Source organism: Ptychodera flava, chromosome 22 (assembly GCF_041260155.1).
Source record: "Ptychodera flava strain L36383 chromosome 22, AS_Pfla_20210202, whole genome shotgun sequence".
Classification (NCBI taxonomy): Eukaryota; Metazoa; Hemichordata; class Enteropneusta; family Ptychoderidae; genus Ptychodera; species Ptychodera flava.
In genome coordinates, this window is record NC_091949.1 from 32750837 (window position 1) to 32765804 (window position 14968).

Here is a 14968-nt window from a genome sequence, read left to right on the forward strand (position 1 = left end):
AAGTGCTCCATTTTATTTTGTGATTGATTATGATTTACGTTTGAGGTGTAAAGTTACGATACTTTGAGTTGTTAATCTTATTATTCATATTCACGGGCATGTGAACAAACCATTACTGTGTATTTGTGGTCAGTCACGTGGTTCAGTTCGACCAATCAAAATGCGAAGGACAGGGCATGGTAATATAATGCTTGATATGCAGTTTTCAAAAGTTTCAATACAGTTTTCAGAGTCTCAGCTAACAAGGTCAAAGAAACACTACTTGCTATCAGTGAAATTTCGGGGAAGCTCATTAATATATACTACATATAAAAGGAACATTGTCTCTTTAGTACACATCTTTATATACGTTAGTTTTAGTTCAATTCGTTTTTGATCTCGTAATCATGCAATCACCACAAGAGGAGATTGCTATGATGAAATTCACATTCAAAGGAAATTTCTTACTTTAGCTTTGCTTAATCCACAGTGAGATAAGGTACAGAGACAGTAACAACCTGTCAGTGAGTAAATAATTGAAACATGAAATCAAACACTGGGACTTGAAGCCAGAGAAGAAGTGAAGAGTTTGGGGATGAGAATACTGACTGTAATGGTTTTTTGATTTGCCTTTTTCTCATCCAACTCAATTTTTTCCCCCATGGAGATCTCTTTGTCTGTTATCTTATACAGTATGATTGCACTAGCGTTCATTAGAGGGCGTATAAATTACAATGTTGAAGGACAGATTGTATTCTTACGCAAAGACCAAAAGTCTCACAGGATAAATGCCAAAATCAGTTGAAACATACACCTGGCCTTGGTATATACTCAGTAGTAGTACTGGAACAACTTTGTTGGAAGCCACCTATTAAATCCACCGCTGCAAAAGTTTTTCTTCATTTCATGAGTAGATATGTTAAAATCCTTTCACTGTCGAATTAAAATACACCTCAATTAGAAACTCATAATCTATAATTCCAAGAAACAAATTAGGAAGGCATTAAAAATTACTGAATAGTTGTAAATTGACTGATCCCAATCATTTAAGCTGTGATGTAATGAAAACAAACCTCTATTCAATATTATTTAATTACTGTAACAGTTATTGATGTAAATACAGTCATAAAAGATTATTAAAGTTTGACAGAAATAGCATGTTATTCTTTGCCTGAAGGCATTTACTATCCTGGTCGATATTTCACAGCTCTCTCTGATGGTAGTACAGTATGCAAGTAATGATGTACCATAGCATACAATGGCTGCGATGGAAACCATCTCATTCTGACATGAAAATACGGGTACAGTAAAAATTTATATTGAGAGAGACTGAGACCTTCTCGATATGAAAATTATTAACTGACTCTAAACGATAAAAAAAAAAGGAATTCGGACAAAAAACAAAACAAAAACTCTTTCTCTTCCTTAACCACTTGACGATAAATTCTACCATTTCAATAACTGCCTTAAGTTACTATCCACAGAAACATTCGGCAAACTGAGAATTTACCCAGTAACTTCAATATCACAGTACAATCTTCATTTCAAAAGTCGTTTAAATTCCTCTTTTTGGCCGTTTTTGGTGTTGTAACACTTGACTGTCAACAGTCGATATTGTATTGATTGGAAAGATCTGCTTTGACTTGATGCAAAAAAAGCTTGAATGAGAAGAAAGAACTGATGAGAAAACTCAATTCATCCCAGTCACCATGTCAACGGATCAAATCAAATCTAATATCTATTCTATTCTGACTTGCAATATTTAAAGTTATTTTTGGCAACTCCTTTTTTCACTATTTGGATTTCAGATATTTGTTTACTTAAAAATAGAAAGATGTATATCTTTTTAGTTTTACATGAAAAGATTAGAATTCAAGTGATGAGATAAAAAACCCAACTGATCATGTGAATGTCCATGTGACTAGTTCTTTGTGGCCACTGAGCATAATACTATATGATTGTTCTTTAAAATATTTCATACATTTGCCAAGAATGGTGTGGCCTCCGAATATGAATAAACTTCTTGCTGATGAGCTTGTGCCTGTACATTTTTACTACAATTTTTCTCAAATGACTCATCTACATTTTCTCTCAGAAAATATATTTCATTTGTTTATTCAACGTATTTATTTTTGGACTCTTCCACAGCAAAAATATATATTTGTTTTACTCATGCATCCACTAATTTCGTCTAAATCTCAAATCTATAGAAAATCAATATTGACCTGTTGTATGGATGTTGAATGGTTGATGTAAACTTTACACAACAGACAAATCTAATGAACAGTTGAAGCAAATGAAAATATATGATTTGAAAAAGCTACACATAAAATAAAAGCTATCTATTTCAGCAATTCAAAGATACTCTGTGTATCAATGTATCTGTGCATTTATTGTTAAAGTAATGACAGAATTTTTCATACATACCGATAATTTTTCTTACAATATTTGTATTCATATTAGGTTGTCAAAACTCTGCCGTAGATGGTATCCATTCCTGCTTTTTCTCTGAATTCAACATGTGTTTGTTCGCGGTAATGTTAAGATTTACAAGAGAACTGACTGTAGATTTTTCACACAGTTTCCGGAATACAGGTATGGCTATAATGAACTGTCGTAGCATTACTGCTACCCTCCCCATTATATTTACAATGATTTACATGGACAAAGCCAAGTAAAATTGTCTATACCTTTCCTAAGTTTTGATAGTATTCCATAACTTACATCTAGTATCCTGATTTTCTGTTAAAGTCATAAAACTGCCCATTTGACTGTCAATGGACTCCAGTCTTTCTCTAGAGAAATTATTATTTAACTCGCATCTACATGTAACTCATTCAGATGGCGCTGACTTAGTGTACGTACTAACGGTATAGACCATGCCGTGCCATAATTTGGTGTAATATATAAAAATGAAGTAACTTCCATGGCACTCATAGCAAATTACGAGAGGGACAAATTTAGCAATTGACTTTAAGGGGCGTAATTTTTCTAGACTTGAGTCCTTTCACAGTAAAAATGAGCAGTTTTACTGCTTTCACAGAAGATAAAGCATGACACTAGTCGAAAGTTTTTGCGTACCATACAAAAACTACGGAGTGGTTCTAGACAAGGATTAAGTAAATGAGAAAGCCTTGTTATATTTGCCAACTTAATTATCGCTCATGAAAACTTTGGCAAAATCAAAACAAATGCCTGTACATTTAGTTTCTATTAACAAACACTGGGTGTGGTGATAGCTGTTACGAACATTACCCATTGTGCAAAAAATAATGCCATTAATTTAATAAAAAAATGTATGTAACTCGACAGATTAAAAATTTGAATGGAGACCATAGTAGTGACACAACAATCTGCTGAAATGAACAGTTTCTTTTCGATTAAGTTGTTTCAGTAGGGTAGTATGTCCTATAAATGTTTAATGCAATATTCATGTTTAAATGTTGCCCTGGTATAAAATTAATGAATCGTAGCTCTGTTGCTGCCTCAATTCCAACTTTTTGTGAGCCGTTAACAGCTGATTTCAATCTCACATCATTATGTTTGAATAGCAAGAAAAAAGTGAGAATGGCTTTAGTTTATTATTTAACACTGTTTCTCTGTAAAGTTGTATCCTGAATCGTGATTGAAATTTTTATTTGTGTTTAAAATTTCAATTTTTACAGTTGTTAAGGATTAATTGTGATATCAGCATGTCAGTCATGCCAATGCGTTGTTCTGATTGGATGAGAGTTCATGCTTGCTGTGGTAAGAACTGATTTGCCAGGGCTAGAATGGGCATCTGTACTAGCATTGCAGCATAATGCAGAGATAGAGAGCATTTTGACAGCAGGAAAAATTGCCATTAAAACTAAAAAAATGATGAAATACATGGATTTAGCAGACGTTAAGAATGTTGCTCTTAGAAGTGCTGTATTGGAGCATTTGGCTTACAGCCATAGCTGAGTACAAATATTCGTTCAACGACGAATGACATGTTATACTTTGCTTTCTCCATTTTTTTCATTTTTTCATGCTAAAACTACTGAGGAAACAGCTTTTAATGCTATAAACACAAATGTTGATATAATAATAGAGCAATACCCCCCTTCGTTGGCAGGTATATAGTCGAATAGGGTACAATTTGTTTCAAATAGAACTCGCCTGCGGCCTAGCGCATAGCTATTCCTGCAATATTTTGAGCATTGCACCCAAATATCATGTATTGTCTGCAACTACGGTTTTTGCTTAATTTCCTTTTTATTACACATTTAACTTGACCGTACTACCTTTCCATAGGTTATACCCAAAATTTATCCCTATCATCTTTCTTTGAAAGTAAATTGTGCCTTAAAATCTCAGATTATTTAGTTTACTCAGAAGCTGTAGGTGTTGATTCTGCTTATTCAGCTCTTCAAAGTGAATTCCCACATATATAAAATCAGAATAGCAGCACTTGTGCGCTACAGCCATGGCGAGGCTTAAGTAAAAGTGCACACGTCATTTACCTTATTGCATCACCACTTTCAAATTTAAATACCGATTGAGAAACTTGTTGTTTGCAAATTACACTTGCATTAACATACCACGCTGCTAGTAGTAGTATACCGTAGCATACGTGTGGGCGCTGCGTGTTAGCTATACCGGTGATGACATTGCATCATCCTACATTTTAGTTCCAATATTCTCCCATGCTGCACTTAAAATTCCACTATTCAGTTGCCTTTGGCCATAGAAATTGGAATTGACAGGAATAGCCACTGGTTCACATTTTACAATGTATACGATACTCGATAGTGCCATAAGACCTGCTTCGCCACCATCCATCGTGGTACTGGTCGTATAAGCTTACACCGCAGCTATCCACACGCGGGACCGTGAGCTACTATATGATATTCGTACTTCACTTTAATATTTATTAATATATTATATAGATGTTTTAATTTAACAAAACATGACGAATTAGTTCGCGACGGTCTTTATAAAAACAGAATGGCCCAGAATTCGAGTGAGTACAATCGCTTTTGATAGGTAACGGAGTCGCACTGCGAGTATATTTCTGAAGGTAATTTTACTTTCCAAATTAATAAACTGCAGTTTTCAAGTAAGCGGGTTATAATCTACGAAGTTTCTACTTTAGCACGTATCTAATGGTCACGATAGAGAAAGAAAATTCAGTTCGCTCAAAACCACTGACGCGTCGAAGGATCCATCCCAGACAAATCCTAAATCCGGTACGGAGCTCCAGAACAAGAAACTTGCACTCGCAGTCCTTTTTTTTATCTGATTCAATAATCAGCACGGAAAGCTATTGTAAATGTTGTGGAGATTAGAGACAGTGGTGGAGTAAAGAGAAGACGAAGATTAACTACATGTATAGGTTGACCTGGCGAAGAAGGAAAATTGCGGAGATAACTGGGTGTCTTGGGACCCGACAATATCAACTATCAAACCGATCACATCATGACAGCCGGCCTGCCGCGGTCTGACTCTGGGATAAGTCAAAGTGACAATGAAATGAGTACCTTCACTACTTACTGGGAAAACACTCCAAAATTCTGTAAATTCTGCAAATGTAAGCCCGGATCGACGACCTTTTCTAATAAACCTTAGCATTATGATTAAAGTGAAAGTTTAAAGTCAGTTTTAACTATCTTGAAAGGTAGGTACGAGTATTTTACACCGTAAGGGATGTGCTCTTAGTACGGTTACATCATCTTGTCGGCCGGCGTACGTATGTTTAAACTCTCATGTGATGTTGGTTGATAGCTGTCGGGCTCTATAAAATATCACCGTTACTCGCCGAAACACACGATCGAAGGGACAGTTCAGACGTAAACGTCCTAACAGTTGCGAATATATGCAACTTCAGCGTAGTAAAGTTATTTCACGCGACACGCGCGTGAAATCAGTCAACGACAAACAAATCGAACCAAAGTGACGTACGTTTAAAAAGTGAAAACGTTACAAGCGTTCAGTTTATCTTACCTTTGTTGGACTTCTCGAGCTGGTTTCAATGCTGCACTGCTCAATGATCGACAGAATCTGGTAAAAACGCGGCAAAACGGAGACGATACTGCCATCCTTCGTGGTCGTCTGCTACCAGATGTGGTATGAATGAAACCGCAGTAAAGACTCCTCATATAGCTGAAAATTTGCGACTTGAAGACCCCCTAGAATAATAATGATTCTAGCGCTACATCGCAAACCCGACGTTCTTTCCTCCGGGATCTCGCATATCACATGCGTGCAATGCAACAACGCACAAAAATCCCAGTAAGGTAGAAGTATTTCAGTAAATGGCAGAATATACAACAGTATTTTTCCATACCATCGAGTTGTTTCCATTTTATTTTATGAATGAATTTCACGCTTTCTTTTTTAACACTACATTCTACAATCAATAAATGTCAGGAATAACGCTGGTATTATTTGTAGGCAGAACAGCAAAATTCTAGCTGCTTTCTAACATCATATCCTAAGAATATCTCTGAGAACCAACTGCCTTTAAATCGTTACACATATCATTTGTACTTTCTGAAGACTACAGTTCACCTATAAGCATATATTTTAATAAGGTTTCAAGGGTTGACAATTATTTTCACATTCTGGAAAGTTGTGAAAACTGAATTTATGCGCTATTGGATGGAATTTAAATTCTACCATTATATCTTTTACTGTCTTTTATGACAAACCTGAACCCTCTCCATATTCATGATGTGAGTTCTGATACTGATAAGCTTCATAATTCCACAGTGAAATACCGGCCTTAGCACATTCCCAAAGCTGTGATTTTAGCATGGATTTTGAAAAACTGCGACAAAAACACTTACAGAGTGATAGGTATAAAATCATGCTTAATGACTCTGAAGGAATTTGCAATTTTTCTGTCTTAAATATGGTACAGTAAACTCTGTAATGCATCTTAATGCACTGAGATACTTGAAGGATATTGATTTTGTTCTGCAGGGCTCTGAATTTGATCATCACTCAATAACTGCGATTCAAAGTTCAATCAATCACATAGATAGAATGCAAAAACAAAAATAAACTGAGTCATGGAACTAACCTGATGTAGCACGGATTTTTATTTAAAGCAAACGCCACTGACAACAATATCAAAGATTTTTACTGAAACAATGTATACTGAGATCCTTTGGGGATAAAATAGAAAAATACAGTAGTCTTTTTGTTCTTTTTCAATACAGATAAACATAGGAAGTGCAAAGAAATGAATGCCTCGTACACTAAAGTCTTCATCATATATCACTTGAGGAAACTTTCTACTCATCTCATTTAAAATCTTGAGAAAAATAGTAAACCTAGTGCCCCGTGTGTTTTTAAACAATTCAAGAAAAAATGGCCCAAATAAATCAGTATTTGATATAAAAACAAGACAATTCCATTTTCCTTTAAAATTCAGTCCTAGGAGGCTTGTTCTATCTTAACTGAATAGCTCTGAAGTTCACAGTTTTGTCAGCTTTGAAATAATGGGTTCTGACCGAAAATCCAGATTACTATTGTCACATATCATGTATTGCATGGCTGTTTGTGAAACTTGGCGATGAGTCAACTCACTACACATTATACATTTTATCTGCCATATGAAGGAAGCTAGATTTTACAAATCTAAGACACACACTGGTAAAAATAGCATTGAGTTGTCACCTCTGGGTTTACAGCTCACTAAGTGCTTGGACTTTAAGGAGTTCACTCTGCATGACAAAAGGCACAGACTGCGAGTTCGGAAATATGTCAGACTGCGAGTTCGGAAATATGTCTACCAGTATGATACAAACTGATCATTAACAGCTTTTGACATCCTTGTTCATGTGTGTACATCAACCACAGTCTCTTGGTGGGCTATTCAGCTCTGGGACTATTCGACCCATAGACGAGTGTACAGAAGCGAGAAACACCTAAAGTCTGGAAACAGAATGGCTATAAAAACCACGCGATGTCACATTCCGTGTCCGATTTCACTGTGAAAATTAGCAAGTTCATCTATCATGTAACCGTCGATCGTTCCCTATCATTCTCAAAATTCATACCTGGTACTTAAATTTGCTTCAAAAACGCTCGTTTCGTGTGATTTTCGGCCGAATTTGACGGACACATCGTCAAAACATAAGCGTGAGCAACATTCCGGTCACCTCTTGGGTACCTCCACTTTACTGATATTGGCGCCGCCTATCCATGAGGGATGACTGGAATGTTGCTCACGCTTATGTTTTGGCGAGGTGTCTCTCGAACTCGGCCGAAAATCACAAGAAATGAGCATTTTGTAAGCAGATGAAATATCAGGTATGAATTTTCGTGTGATTTTCGGCCGAGTTCAGAAGACACCTCGCCAAAACATAAGGCATGAACAACCTTCCAGTCACCCCTCATGGGTACGCGGCGCTAATGTCAGTAAAGTGGAGGTGCCCAACGTCCACTGTGAGGTGACCGGAATGTTGCTCACGCTTATGTTTTAGCGATGTGTCCGTCAAATTCGGCCGAAAATCACACGAAACGAGCGTTTTTGAAGCAAATTTAGTACCAGGTATGAATTTTGAGAATGATAGGGAACGATCGACGGTTACATGATAGATGAACTTGCTAATTTTCACAATGAAATCGGACAAGGAATGTGACATGGTTTTTATAGCCATTCTGTTTCCAGACTTTAGGTGTTTCTCGCTTCTGTACACTCGTCTATGGGTCGAATAGTCCCAGAGCTGAATAGCCCACCAAGAGACTGTGCATCAACTTATGATGGGCTGACCATAGGTTATAACAAGATACATTACCATTGTTTACAAGATTTACCCACCTTTCAACAATTACAAGAGTGGATCTGAAACATAATGAACCAACCCAACAGCAGATGGCCTCATTAGAGAGCTGAAGGCAGCCCCTCGTTTGGGACATGATCTCAGTAGAGATAAACAATGGCAAACAGGGCTGTCCCTATCTTACACAGACAGGGTTTTCAAGCAGAGGATTTTAAGTGGTGGGCCACCTCAATTTTTGAGCAATCACTTCATGTGTTCATAACTATATGAGGACTACATTTTATATCAAAAGAATATGTAAAATGTGTATTGTTATGCAAATTGGTCACCACTCTGCTTTACAAAGCTGTGGAGAGTATTGACAGAAATGTCTGTATAGCATTTATGGCGCAACAAAATCCCTTTATTGAAGGTTGAATACACAACAAATATGTTCACTAACATGACAACAGCCACACAACAGTGTGTGTATCTGATGTTGGTGGAAGATCACACTGCACCAGTGGGATCAAGTAAGGTCAAGATTTGTTAAAAATATCGAGTCATGCTGTAGCTAAGAACTTTTGGGTTAAAGATCACCAGTTAAAGGTCAAAAGATGGAACAATTTAACTGCAACAGTTGAACAAATATACAATTTTTTACACAGACAAATCTGTAAAGTGTAGTCGTGAAGATACAGTCAAACAATCTAATTGCATGACAGGCAACAGTTGCTTGACTCTTCTAACCACCAATAGTTGTGTTGACAATATTCCATATACTATGTAACACATGAAGCCAGATTTAGATTTCTTCCTCCATACAAATCTAAAACATCTAGGTCTTCTGCTGCATTTTAACTTTTTCAGCACGCCAGTATACACACTATCTAGGTGGGAATCCTCCCCTGTGCATTCCTCTCCCCCTACCCCCAAATGCACCCCTCCTAGGTCCTCCTCTACCTCCCATCCATGGTCCTTGTTGAGGTGGTCCACCACGACCCCCTCCCCTTCCCCCTGATCCTTGTCCTTCTCCTTTGATTTTTGGGGGAGGCGATTTGGGTCTGAGTCTCTCAATGTCCTCTGGGCAACCTGTGAGGTGACCGTTTGGAGTCTTCAAGAAGTTGGACTTGTAAGATTCGCTGTTGTAGTTACTGTTTGTCAATTGAGGTCCAACTGTGAGCCAACCTGTTGAATAAATATTACTGGGTTATTCACACTATACTATCACATGACCCATAGAACAATTCTGTTGCTATGCACATCATATCCTAAAATCCCTTGTGCATATCCACATTTTTAAAATTGTGACTAAATAAGAACTGATGACTGTGGCTGAGACAGCCTCTTATGAATGACGGGATGCAACCAAAGTTTATTTGGCAAATCTTGCAGTGATTGGCAAGCTACAAAACTGGTAAACTATGACCTTGCATCAAATGCTAAATTTGCTTCACACTTGCTAGACTTTCATCGCAAATATCTTGGACGAGGCGATGTTTATCAAAAAGAAAGTCGCGAAGCTGCAAACTATAAGGTATAACCACTCTGCCTTTAAGGTTCATGGAGAAGAGGTACTGTTCATGTCTGCAATAGCCAATTCAAATGAAGTGTACGTTCTGAACCAAACTGACTAGTCAACAAGTTTTGACTCAAAAACATGTCACATATTACAAATACTAATATAAGACTGGTTCATATAGTTTTCCAGAAATTTCCAAACTGACAAAACAAGTTAGAAATTGTTATATGTTGGAAGACATATTCTTCATTTGATTTTTGATGCTCCTGATACCAATATTATCCAATAGGGGGCGCTGTTCACATGAATAGCATGATTGTCTTAGGAATGTAGACATCTCAGAAATTTTTCCCAGTAATAAAATATCAAATGTTTTTGCCATACCCACACCTTCAGTTTGTCATATTAGAAAACTGTACACATAACATGCTCTTTTAGATGTCTCTCTCACCCTGTGATATAATAAATAGAACAGTAGTAAACTTCTTACAGTACCTGGTCTAGATGATTCATCATTTCCAAAGAGGTGTAGCCGGCGTCTTCCGAGACAGAAGTGTTCAATAATGTGAAATATTTCCACAGGTTTTTCAAGACTGCCAGATTTAGGTTCTTCTGAGATGATCACATCCAGATCCACATTTGCATGTATGAAATCACCATCTGTTGACCTCCTCACAGTTCCCTTTATACCCATGAGGCAATGCTCCTGTCAGATGATTGGTCACCAAGAAAGACAGAAGGGAAATATTAATCATAAACCTCAAGTGTGACTTATCATACTGACAGAATCATCCTGAAAGGGTTTTATGTTTGTCAACTTTGAGAGATGGGCAACTACTTATCTGGATACAACATGTATATGTCTGATACCACTGAGATGATAGAAATTTAAAATAAATGTGAACAAATTCAACTTCAGAACTATCATCATGTGCTATGTTTAGCAATGATCTGTGTGTGTTTCAGTGACGAGGGAGACAGACAGACAGACTGAGAGACAGACAGAATGACAGACAGACAGATAGACAGTGGGGGTATTCAAGGTGTTTTCATTGGAGGCAGGTGATAAACTATGCTTGATGAAATATCATTATACTGAGATTTCAAACAACTGAAATTGTACCACACATCACCAGTAGTTGCCAGTGAAGGTACATTCACTATGAAATATTAGAACTCATAACAATCTTATTGATGCAAACTTTCCTTTCATAGAAATAGTCAAGTAAGAAACATCAATGATATCAAGATACTGCTCCTTACTTTGGCAACCTTCCCAAAGTATTCACCAATTCTTGAGTACACCGTGATGGAGGAAACGATTGTTTCAATTTGTTAAAATCATGATTTAAATTATGTCAAGAAAGCTGCATGTCAGTTTTTTTTTGTTATTTTGAAACCCTCATCCTGTTGATACTTACAATCGATCTCATCACACCAAATATCACTTACCTTAGTCCTTTGAAAGACAGCACCAGGCTCCAAATCTTTGATGTGTCCTGGATTCTTAATATTTGTCTTTATCCAACAAATGTCTTCACAACGTCTGTATCCCCAATCTTTAAGGCACTACGGATATTTCATTGAAAATACTCAACCCACTTATAAACACACTATGTTATTTACATCCTGACTATATTTTTGGTTGCTTTCTGATAACTTAGATTTCTTACACATATACTCTAGTCTTTCAAATATATGAATAGGGCTGTTCACAATTGACCTCATTGGTCTCTCATTAATATGCAAAAATAAATATTTGTCCGCATTTTTAGATTACACTTTTGAAAATTATGCATGCAAGAATGACGAAAACACATTGTAGTAGGTGACTGCTGGTATAACAATGAATAAAAATTTGCAACTCAGAGTAAAAGCTGCAAAAACATCCAGACATACAACTTTAATAAAATTTGTCGCCATTATAAGCTGCTGTGTCCAATGTCGCGCACATGCAATTATATTTAGTTACAAACCTGTAACTGTGAACATCGCTATTGTTATTAGGTACATAGATAAATAAATTTGTAAACCGGAATAAGGCCACTTAAAATTTTCATGGACATTTTCAGGTTAAAAAACTATTTTCTAGGTATAGTTTTTAATCATTTAACATATCAATTTACGATATCATGACATATCATTTTGTGATTATCAGAAAATTGCATGTGACATGATATCTAGGACTTCTCAAGACTCAGTTTCATTTACAAAGACTTTTCAAGGGCTTTCAAGGTTTTAAATTCTAGGTCTTTCCAGTAGCAAACAGACACTGTAAATGTTAGTGTTAATACGGTAATTTTGCAATTCTTCATATACAAACACTTGAAGCTGATATTTCTCTCAAGTTATTTCAAAAACTTAATTATAATTTTTCCCTTTACGAAATTTGAAATGAGTTCATTGTACAATACTGTGGCATTAAATTCATCTTTGACGCTGTTTTCAAATGTGACTGACAAAGCAGACCTACCCTCCTGCCTTCGTCCAGACCATCTGATGAACCACACCAAAGGAATATAAATGACCTGTGTGCTGCCGCTGATGGAACATCAAGTTTTGATATCTGTGATTAAGACCAAAAAAGACAGAAATTAATTCATGTCAAACTAATGAGGGCGCTGTTCATCCAGTGGCCCAACACTGAGCAGTTGACAATGAAAAACACAGATCATGATTTTGTGGCTGAATGTTTAACTCTTTGAGAGCAAAAGTCTATTTTTGTCCTCTCTCAAAAATAAACGTCAGTCAATTTTTTTCAGATTTTTGCCAAAATTTTGAGAAAAAAACTAACCAATGAAATGTGATGTCCATTTGGTCCAAAATTATCAACAAAAGTACAGAAACATTCATAAAAATTGGTAAAATGTTGCACTAAAATTTTGGCGGGGAAAAAATTATAGCGCTCAAAGGGTTAAGGCTACTCAGATCTGAAGGTCATGGCCACCCCTTGAGCTCTTTGTTACAGTAACATTACAGTAAAATTTCTGATTTTTCCCAACCTTCTGCAATCAATCTGATATTTTTAGTACATCACTTTGTTGATGGTATCCTGAGTTAAATTAAATTTAATTCTCTTGTATACTTATTTTGCAGATTGTTCATTTACACTTATGTTGACATGACCTTTCATGCTGATAATAGACACATCAACTATCAGGGGTTCCGTTATCTGACATTTTATGAATAAAATTTGATATTTCAAGTCTCATTTGAAGCTTTCTCAAATGTACTTATAAAACATTTGAAAAATAGCTTTTATCCTTGTGAGTAACTTACCTCCTCCCAACTCCAGAATTTCTGATTGGACATAACACCTGGTCTGATTTGGTATTCCTCCAATGGGGGCTCAAGGAGAATCACATCAAATTTACTGTCTAATTCTCGGAGATCAAAGGTTTCCAAATCACATTTCAGATACCTGGAGAAAAATCGGCAATTTTATAAATACTTGTGTTTTTGTATATTCAACATAGGCCAGAGTAATTAAATTCTTTGTGTTGTATCCACTCAGAATTTTGAAAGATAAGCAGAGAATTGATTACAAATACACATAGAAAGGTTTGCAGATGCAAGTTTTATATTTAACTTGACAGTTTCTATGTAATATGAGTGCCCATTCAAGAATCAAAATAGAAACATCTTTTTTCACCTCCATAATTTACACACAGCAATGTGACATTCTGCAAGCATGCACATTTTAAATACATTTTACAAAATTTCAGTAGTGTGTTTGTTTGTGAAATAGAGCACTTACATAGGTGGTGTGTTTGTTTATGAAATAGAGCACTTACATAGGTGGTGTGTTTGTTTATGAAATAGAGCACTTACATAGGAGGTGTGTTTGTGAAATAGAGCACTTACATAGGAGGTGTGTTTGTTTGTGAACTAGAGCACTTACATAGGTGTGTTTGTGAATAGAGCACTTACATAGGAGGTGTGTTTGTTTGTGAAATAGAGCACTTACATAGGAGGTGTGTTTGTTTGTGAACTAGAGCACTTACATAGGTGGTGTGTTTGTTTGTGAAATAGAGCACTTACATAGGTGGTGTGTTTGTTTGTGAAATAGAGCACTTACATAGGTGGTGTGTTTGTTTGTGAAATAGAGCACTTACATAGGTGGTGTGTTTGTTTGTGAACTAGAGCACTTACATAGGTGGTGTGTTTGTTTGTGAACTAGAGCACTTACATAGGTGGTGTGTTTGTTTGTGAACTAGAGCACTTACATAGGTGGTGTGTTTGTTTGTGAAATAGAGCACTTACATAGGTAGTGTGTTTGTTTATGAAATACAGCACTTACATACACTAGGTGGTGTGTTTGTTTGTGAAATAGAGCACTTACATAGGTGGTGTGTTTGTTTGTGAAATAGAGCACTTACATAGGTGGTGTGTTTGTTTGTGAAATAGAGCACTTACATAGGTGGTGTGTTTGTTTGTGAAATAGAGCACTTACATAGGTGGTGTGTTTGTTTGTGAAATAGAGCACTTACATAGGTGGTGTGTTTGTTTGTGAAATAGAGCACTTACATATGTGGTGTGTTTGTTTGTGAAATACAGCACTTACAATAGGTGGTGTGTTTGTTTGTGAAATAGAGCACTTACAAAGGTGGTGTGTTTGTTTGTGAAATAGAGCACTTACATAGGTGGTGTGTTTGTTTGTGAAAAAGAGCACTTACATAGGTGGTGTGTTTGTTTGTGAAATAGAGCACTTACATAGGTGGTGTGTTTGTTT

The 14968-nt window shown here is 36.4% G+C and overlaps 2 protein-coding genes across 2 annotated transcripts in view; both read right to left on the reverse strand.

The window, feature by feature from the left end:
• LOC139123213 (bifunctional methylenetetrahydrofolate dehydrogenase/cyclohydrolase, mitochondrial-like) overlaps window positions 1–6100 on the reverse strand; it is a 37838-nt gene extending 31738 nt beyond the window's left edge. The window contains exon 1 of the mRNA XM_070689325.1: window positions 5947–6100. Within this exon, the coding sequence (XP_070545426.1) occupies window positions 5947–6041 (95 nt within the window). The 5' untranslated portion in view covers window positions 6042–6100. The remainder of the gene's footprint in view (window positions 1–5946) is intronic.
• A 928-nt stretch (window positions 6101–7028) lies between these two features.
• Window positions 7029–14968, reverse strand: part of LOC139123214 (N(6)-adenosine-methyltransferase non-catalytic subunit METTL14-like) — a 49160-nt gene continuing 41220 nt past the window's right edge. The window contains exons 7-11 of the mRNA XM_070689327.1: window positions 13516–13657; window positions 12710–12802; window positions 11689–11805; window positions 10732–10942; window positions 7029–9902 (exon numbers count right to left, since the gene is read on the reverse strand). Of these exons, the coding sequence (XP_070545428.1) occupies window positions 9601–9902; window positions 10732–10942; window positions 11689–11805; window positions 12710–12802; window positions 13516–13657 (865 nt within the window). The 3' untranslated portion in view covers window positions 7029–9600. The remainder of the gene's footprint in view (window positions 9903–10731; window positions 10943–11688; window positions 11806–12709; window positions 12803–13515; window positions 13658–14968) is intronic.